The following is an 8,972-nucleotide window of genomic DNA, read 5'->3' as shown; positions in this document are numbered from 1 at the left end:
TATATATATATATATAATGTGTGTGTGTGTATTTGAATGCAGCTGCAAGCACTCCTGTGTTTATTTGCATGCAATAAATTATGCAAAGAAAGCTCATACTGGGATAGATTCAGTTTCTTATGCTAGCTGCAGTTAAAAACACATTTAATTTCTTTAAAGTTAAATACATAATTAGATTAAATTGTGTTCTTATATTTCCCTAGGGCTTAGCTTTAAAGTTGTGCAAAGAGCAGTTATGTGCAAACTGTCCTACACAATGGTAACCGATCAAATCAGCTCTTAGCCGAGACAGCTTCAATTAATCTGAATGGTTAATATGGGTTATTATGTTTTCATATTGCATTGCTTAGTGCACAGTTTTAATGAAACTGATATATGAAGTATGTTTCATAATGAAAGATGGATACTGTTCACCAAAAACCTAATTTTCTCTCCTTTCAGATGTGAATGAGTGTGACATAAATCCAAACATCTGCATGTTTGGTGAATGTGAAAATACGAAAGGATCATTTGTATGTCACTGTCAGGTTGGGTATTCAGTGAAAAAAGGAACAACTGGATGTACAGGTACACCATGAATTAAGAAAACGTTTTAAGATTTGCACATATCTTTCTATAACTACGGATGTGGGCTTTGGGAATTTTGCACTTTACACTTCGTTAAAAATTAATTCACTGTATGCTGTTTTTCATTGAGCCTAATAAAAACTTTCTCACCTGACATCTGTGTTTTGCTTTTTTTGTCCTCATGACCACATTTATGCATGGAGTAAGACAAGAATGCATGAACCGGGGAACACAAAGCTGTCAGCATGTCCTGTGATGTGAGGGGCTTGCATGTGCATGGCAGTGGGCTAATAACCTATTTTCTTGCTTGCATGGCTTGGTATAAAATGATACAGTCTAGTATGGATAACAGATCAGAGTGCAACATTAAAGTAGAACTTTAAGCAATGGACACCTCACTCGAGGTGTATCCCTTGGCGGCACCATTGCTCTGTCATTTATCAGCAATTGAGCCCTGTTGTGGGCTGACAACACAGAGCAAATTTGGACTGAGTGGTGTCAGCTCTCCCAGTGTCTTGTGCTAAACTACTCAACCACTCCCACTCTCAGATCTCTACAACATACATTCTAATCAGTCTATAGTCCAAGGTAAGAATTAGTAGGGTTAAATATGCTCTTTGAGATAACACAGAAAGTGTTCAGACGAGAAAGGACAGCTCTGAATTTCTGACAAGATCAAAAGTTTTGGGAGTTTTTTTCACAAAATGCTTTCAATGGTATATTTACCAGACAAAAAGGGAGCAATTAAGATAATTTTTTGTTAGGGTCTACAAACACGTTGAGGCAGCCTATTCAAATAACTGGAATGCCAATGCACCGGAATACCCCCAAAAATGTGCATGTGCCATTTTTAGCAACTGGTACATTAGGGTGCCATTTAGAATTGAATACACTGCAGTGCAACAACACACATAATAGTGTGAATCCAGCTTTGCAAGAAATCTACAGCAAGATATTATAGAGATTGCCATTGCTGACCTCTCCTTCTGTAAAAGCTAGTTGGCTGGCTTTCATTTTATTCCAATAGCTTGAGCACTTTATGAGTCACAGACATTCGGAACATGTATGCAGATCAGTGGCTCTGACTTTATAATTTGCTTGCTTGTTCCAGGTCAATGATTTAGAAAGAATTAAAGCCAGACACAGACAGGCAACTAATATTCTTATTAGACTAGCAATGGCAGCACCCCCATATTTTCTCCCATTATTTGTTACCTTTAAATTGAGCCAAATGTCAAAGTTTTAATAACAGTTTATGTATTTTCACCAGGTAAACTGATTAAATGTTCATTTCCTAGATGTTACTTTTTTCAACCAGGGAACAAATCAAATCCAATGAACAAATCAGAGGAGTGGCTTAATCTTTCCAGATTTTTTTATAGAGTGCAGAAAAGTTAGCATTTCAATACACTTTTTACTGCTGTCAGTGGTCATACTGACTAGATGTTTCCTTACCTGCAATCTCTGTCACATCAGGCTACAGAATAAATGGGAAAGGTGTTGTGAGGACAATAAGATACAAGCAGCAGTAACAACCAAATATTTACCCACACTACTAACTAAAAGTGTTTTATTACCATCCCTGTATCCATTGAAGAGATTTTTAATTGCTTCCTGTCCCCGTGACAACTAGTCTCCAGGGCAGGAAGTGAGGAGAAATCTCTTCAGTGAGGATATAGGCAGTCATAAGAACCAGAAAGAGGTTCTAACTATTCTTGTCCAAAATTTAAATAAAAAGTTTAGCTGGAATTGGGCCGTGAAGTATATCTAAAGGAAAAACTTATTTTACTTTCACATAGCCTGGGGAAAGGTTAGAAGTGTTGTGAAGTTTTATTGATGTCTATATCCCCTCTATTTGTCCGGGTAGCTATTGTCAGTGAACAGAAAGTAATTGGAAGTTCAAAATGTAAGAACAAGTGGTAAGGTTAAACTAATAGGGATAGATGCACCATAGATGGTGTCCTAAAATGCAAATTTCCTTTACTTTGAGAGGGAGTGATGAAAAAATATCAACTGTTGTGAACAATACCTGTGTCCACATTCAAGGTTGTACACGTAGTAGACTAGTAATTAAAATGAAATCCAACCAAGGAGCACATTTGGAAAAAGCATCAGCGTACGGGAAATAGGTCCCCAGATAACTAACAGCTTATGCAAGGACTTAGAATAGTTTCCAATCTGTTACAGCACAATGCTTAGGTCTCTACATGGTATATGAAGGAAAGTGAAATTTCTGGTAAACATTAGAATGTAGTAAGTGGAATATAATTCAAATACATTATAATTACATTTAGCTAAAACAGAACCTGCATTCACAGATTAACAATCGTCATTGAACTTTAAGTTCCATGATCCTCGTATGTTCTCCAAATAAAAAGTGTTGAACGTGTAATTTAAATTAACATTCCAAACTGAAAGATCTACACTGAATATGTGCTATTCCATGCCAGAGCTTGGATGTTTTTTCACTTTTATGACTTCTTTTCCACATATTATACCCAACATCTTCAAAGTACAGAACATTGGAAAAAATGTCACTGTTTTACATGTTTGTGACTAATAAAGTTCCATCTGACATTGCAAAGCCTCATTTAGGGGAATAATATAGAGATGCCTCACACTGTCTAGCAATATAAAGGGTACTCTGTCTAGGCAAATATAAGGCTCCCCCTGTTGCATATGGCCGCACAAATTAAGGTGAGACTAGGGAACATAGTAACTTTAAAAGTAGTTAAAGTATTAGTAATATTACATTTTCATCAATATTTCTGAAACTCTTTTTTTTATGTGATTTGTTTTTAGATGTGGATGAATGTGAAATTGGTGCTCACAACTGTGACCTGCATGCCACATGTCTTAATGTACCTGGGAGCTTTAAGTGTTCTTGTAAGGAAGGCTGGGTCGGCAACGGAATCATATGTAATGGTAAGAGTCACAATAAGAAGCTATGATTGATCAGTTATCTTGAACTAGCTATTTCTCTCGTCATTTGCTAGGACCAGGATCTATTCAACCATAAGAATAACTGTGATGCCACGTAATATGTGTAAATAAACAAGTTTCCCTGGATATCATTAAAAACATTTTCCTACATATTATATCACTGACAGTACCTGTTTTTTTTTCATTAGATATGTCTTTTTTATTAAAATTCTAATCTCCTGGAGTTTATTCTCTATGGCCATCATACTGCCAAAAATCTCCAGTTGAATCCCATAATCTCCCATTGGGAATCTCAGTAAACAAGACACACAGAAGCAAAACAACCCCTCATTTGCAAAGGCCCACATAAACAGTCAGATTTCAGTAGGGCATGCCCATGGCCCAGTTGCTTTTATTCACCAAATAATGCTGCATGTTTACTATTATCTTATGTAATGATTATTATACAGTGCCAATATATTGCACACAATTGGGTTGATCTACTAAAGTTGTTCATTTAACAACTGCATTTTAGTAAATAAGGTAAAGCTAAATTCACTTCAATGAGCCAATCATGCTAAAAAATCCTGTTTTTTAATTTCTCACACTTCATTGGGTGTTCTAAGTGAACTCAACATTGAACACCTTATTTACTAACATACACTTTGGCGAGTGAACATACACTTTGCTGAGCGATCAGACTTTACTCCTTTTGTAAATCCACACTAATTAGTCCTGAGCTCAATTACCACCTGTATATATTTTTGAGGCAGAATGGACTAGCCTATAGTGAATTGTTTACCTGATTTAATAATCATTAAATACAAAGTAATCAAATGTTTAAAAAAAAATAGGACAGGGCAGCACAATTATAATTATAAGCTTTTCAAGCTGAAGTGCATTCCTAGACAAATAATAATATTTTAACCCCTAACTCCTTATACATGTCCGTTCTGCATGCTAACTTTAAGTAGGAATGTTGCCTTTATAAGTGTTATTTACATTTTAGGCTGAACCCCTAAAGCAGGACAAAATGCCATGTAAATATATAACTTTGGCTGAAGACAAGACAAATATAAGTACATTTGTTTGTTTTCCCTTTCATTGTGCCATTATTATGCATTATTAAGAATCTATGAAATAAAAGTTCCATTGGAAAACCTGTTTATGTTTCTTTCATACACCTGCAACATGAAAACTCCAATTGCTGGTGGCTACACAGACAGTTGTTTTTTTTTATCTCTTTTCATACATAAGACTTACAAGGCAATTTCTAAAAGAACTAATGCAAAGAAAACAGCAATGAATCCTATTTCTTTGTAAATGGAATTTGGTTGATTCCATTTACAAAGCTGTAGGATTGTTCCTGTATTCTCTGCAATAACTTTGATAAATTAGCCTCAATCGGTCTTGAAAACTTAAGGGTCCTTTTTGCTAAAAGCAAGATTAGTGCATTCACAGGTGATTAAATCTCTACTACCACTGAATGGTTTAACTACTCGTTTGCAGTATTCTAATTTGCAACACTTTTATTTCAATGTGCTGCTAATGTGATGATGGGTTACAAGTAGTTAGATCTCCCACTAGCAGAGTTTTAGTCACCCTGTAGTTCTAGCCTAAGTCTCACTGAACAGTCGGTTGCTAAATGTCACTTGTTATTTATGTGTAAATACAGACCTTGACGAATGCCTGAATGGAACTCACAGATGCAGTATCTCTGCCAACTGCCTAAACACCCCAGGAGCATACCGATGCGCCTGCATTGAAGGATACACTGGTGATGGATTTACATGTACAGGTAAGGTTCTGAGAAATAATATGAATAATATGAAAATATAATATCCAATAAGAATCAGTTACATTATTCACGCTTGCTAAACCTGAGTAGAAGAAAATTCAATATTTAATATAGTATTGGAAGGGAATGTTATATCTGTTGGATAGGTGTACAAAAATGGTTGTCCCTGCCTGAAATCCAGTGCTGTCCAGCATCCTCTGCATTTTGCAGTGTTATCTGAAACATATGGATGAAGATTAATGTATACAATCAAATTTATATTTGCCTAATGGAGGCCATACATCTTAAAATATTATGCATCCAAGGCTTGTTTTAACCATGTGTACAAGTGTATGGGCTGCTATTCACTTTCCTGCCCTATAGGTATACCTTGGAATATTTTTTGGGGTAGGTTGGAAGACGCACTTGTTTAAGGGCCCACATCATAGTCAATATTCAGCCCTTAAATGAATATTACTTTTGTTTGCACACAATGTCACAGTCAGCATGTGCACCTGCATCATCTATGCATGTCAGGTTTTGACATTAATCATTATGGGCAAACCTGCTGAGACCAGGCTGACCACTTCCAGGAGGGGAGAGCTTTACGTTTAATATCCACAATGAAAATGCTAAGGGGCTGGCCAAATTGTATATATTCATAACTGCAAAGGTGTGCATTATGGCAGGACTAAGTTGGTGATCATTGATTCTTTTGCTTAATTACCTATCTACATCTGTTCCATTTGGGAAACCATCAAAATTGTTTTGACAGCAAATAAAAGTGACAAAAAGTGATAATAGGTTCAATTGATAATGATCAATATCGCCTAAGAGCCTGGCTTACTCTTTCAACCAATATGAAAGAATATTAAGATGTATTAAATATCTATATATTTAAGAACTTCATGAAAGAAGTCTATGAAGTTTATCATTTGCATTGGAGTCATTCACTCAATCCAGGTCAACTGGATGTTCAGAGTGCTTGACCATCTCCTACTCTTCTGTTTTCAGTTTATTGCCTGAGTTCTCTAATTGGACAAGAGAACACTTCCTCTTATGTTATGGAGATGAGCAGAGGGGGCAGTGTTCAACAGAGGAGAACTGGGTAGTGCTAACAATACTGCTTTGGATTTCAGTGCAGTAGAGGCACTGTAGGCTCAAGCCAGAAGTTAGGAACACACTGGATTACTGGCAGATCAACAGATATTTTTCTATACTTGCAGCATTTTTAAAGAAAACAACCCTAGGAAAATGTGTATGTATTACAGAGCTATAAAACATGTTTTGTTTCCATTTTGCTTTAAGAAATTCATGGTTGTTTTCTGCACCATATAGCAGTGAACTACTCTTTTGTGTGCCTTATATGGTTTTCACTTAATTTGTTTGTATTCCACGGCTGAAAATGATGTCAATTTTAACATGGCTTACCTGTATATATTAAGCATCGATGGCATGATTAATGAAATAATTATATGCATTATTCATTATTTTGTTATTTCATGCTAGAAAGTAGTTAGCAGGTCAATAAAGAAACTACATGCAATATAGATTTCTACACACCAGAGTTTTGACACATTAAAGGAAAGTTCCCAGCCAAATGTGTAAAGATTTCCATGTAATACTAACTTACTTTACAAGCATGTGATTTCTTTCTACTGTCAAAATGAAATACCTGTTTTAGATCAGATGTACTATTCCTATGCTAGTACAAGCATCAACCTTTAGAAAGATGTTGATTAATGAAGTGTTTCAAAATTTCAAATGTGAACATAACAGCCAACCTCAACATTTTGCTGAGATGTAGCAGAAAAAATATCCTTTACTATTATATACATTTTGAAGAACTGAATGGAATGGGTCACTACCACTTGTGTTGTTTCATGCAGATATTGATGAGTGTGCTGAAAATATTAATCTTTGTGAGAATGGCCAGTGCTTGAATGTCCCAAGTTCCTATCGATGTGACTGTGAGATGGGCTTCACTCCAGCTCCAGACAGCAAGTCTTGCCAGGGTAAGTCCATTATTGTTTCTTCCTAGCTCTCGAAGTTTAGGTTGGCTTGAGTAAACAGAAATTATTTGAATGTATTGGCAGGCAATCAACCTGGGAGCAGGCTCTTTTGAAATCCAAGGGATGATTATCTAGGTCTGTTTGACTGTTTTAAAGTGAAGTGTGTAGCTTTCATGATCAGAGTCCCTTTTTTTGTTATGGTCCTCAGTAGCTTTTGCCATTGCACTTCATTATTTGTACTTGTATTCACTCCATTATTTGTATTTGGATAGCTTTGAGTGGCACAATGTCCTATATTGTTAAAAGTGAAATATTTTGTGCTCAGTTTGGCCAGCTAGCAAAAAGGAGTTAGATAAGGACTTCAATAGAATCAATAGAAATGCCTTTATACACATAATAAACTTTCTTATTCAATAAATCACCATATATTAAGATGATAGGGTTGATTAAGAAGGTTGTTCACTTTGCAAGGACATTTTCCCTTAGCTAATAGAATTTGGTAAAACTCCCTTTTCAAAGTATACCCAATCATGGGCAATTAAAATAAAAAATATAGTATTTTTGCTTGCACCTGATTAAATAATGTAAGTCAGCAGAGCTTCACCTCATTCACTAAGCTAAGTGAAAATTCCCTTGCAAAGTGAACAGCCTATGTTACTTTAGTAAATCAACCCCGTAGTCTTGACATATGGTGGTTTAATAAAAGAGCAAAAGAGTAAGTTCCTTTAAAGTACATATATGTAATTAATATATAGTAATTAATTGATAAAAGGTTTACATTTATAAGAATACCATAATTAAGACATATACTGAAATAAATGTAAAGCTTACCTAGATTGTGCCCAGTCCTGCTAACCCTTTGGGTACCCTCTATAACATACAGAATAATCTCCCAGAGGACTTCATTGAATGCCTATATGCACATTTTGTAAGTGCCCTTGCTAGGGCCCTCTGCCAGTTGGGCAGCTGTAGACCTATTCTGCATGGAGGGTTCTATTAGATCAGCTGTTGCTTGAATAATCATAGCAACATATAATTAGCTTCTGTTTTTATAATGTTGTGTTAAAAAAAAAAAACCTTTATTCTATTTGTAAATTATTTTAACAGCAACATCATTTTAGTACTGTGATGAATGCCAGAATAAAATTGTTATATTGTATCCACATTAATGCTAGTTGTCGTGAAACTATTACTACAAAAAACTGTATTTTGTTACTTCTTTTTGCCTTTAAATGTATATAAAAACACATTTTAAGAAAATACTGCTAATACATAGCCTTGTTTGTCTACCCAAAATATGTATCCTTTTGGTATCATATGGGGATCCACCGATACCTATACTAGAATAGGTATCAGTGCCAATACCGATGTATTTGGGCAAGTACTCGTACTCCCCCAAATGCTCCAATATTTACCCCCTACACCAGAACTTCCGGTTGGAGGGAGATTTCCTCTGACCGGCACTGCCGCTAGGGAACATGGAGACAGCTTCCTGGCCAATCAGGAAGCCGGGCAGCAGGTAATGACCCGCCACCCGGCTTCCTGATTGGCCTGGAAGCCAACTCCATGCTGCTTGGCTGGCTCAGTGCTGATTGCCCGGGAAGCTGGCTTCCAACCAATCAGCATTTAGCCTGTCAAACAGCATGGAGCTGGCTTATCGGCCAATCAGGAAGCTGGGCAGCCAGTAATGACCC

The 8,972-nt window shown here is 36.2% G+C and overlaps 1 protein-coding gene across 1 annotated transcript in view; it reads left to right on the top strand.

The window, feature by feature from the left end:
• FBN2 (fibrillin 2) overlaps positions 1-8,972 on the top strand; it is a 197,951-nt gene that overhangs the window by 129,986 nt on the left and 58,993 nt on the right. Inside the window, exons 31-34 of the mRNA XM_018567207.1 lie at positions 442-567; positions 3,370-3,492; positions 5,165-5,287; positions 7,156-7,281. Of these exons, the coding sequence (XP_018422709.1) occupies positions 442-567; positions 3,370-3,492; positions 5,165-5,287; positions 7,156-7,281 (498 nt within the window). The remainder of the gene's footprint in view (positions 1-441; positions 568-3,369; positions 3,493-5,164; positions 5,288-7,155; positions 7,282-8,972) is intronic.

The sequence above is a fragment of the Nanorana parkeri genome, unplaced genomic scaffold (genome assembly GCF_000935625.1).
Source record: "Nanorana parkeri isolate BGI_ZX_2015 unplaced genomic scaffold, ASM93562v1 scaffold1020, whole genome shotgun sequence".
Lineage (NCBI taxonomy): Eukaryota > Metazoa > Chordata > Amphibia > Anura > Dicroglossidae > Nanorana > Nanorana parkeri.
Note: the sequence above shows the minus strand (reverse complement) of the source record. Positions and strands in the feature narration are given on the sequence as shown.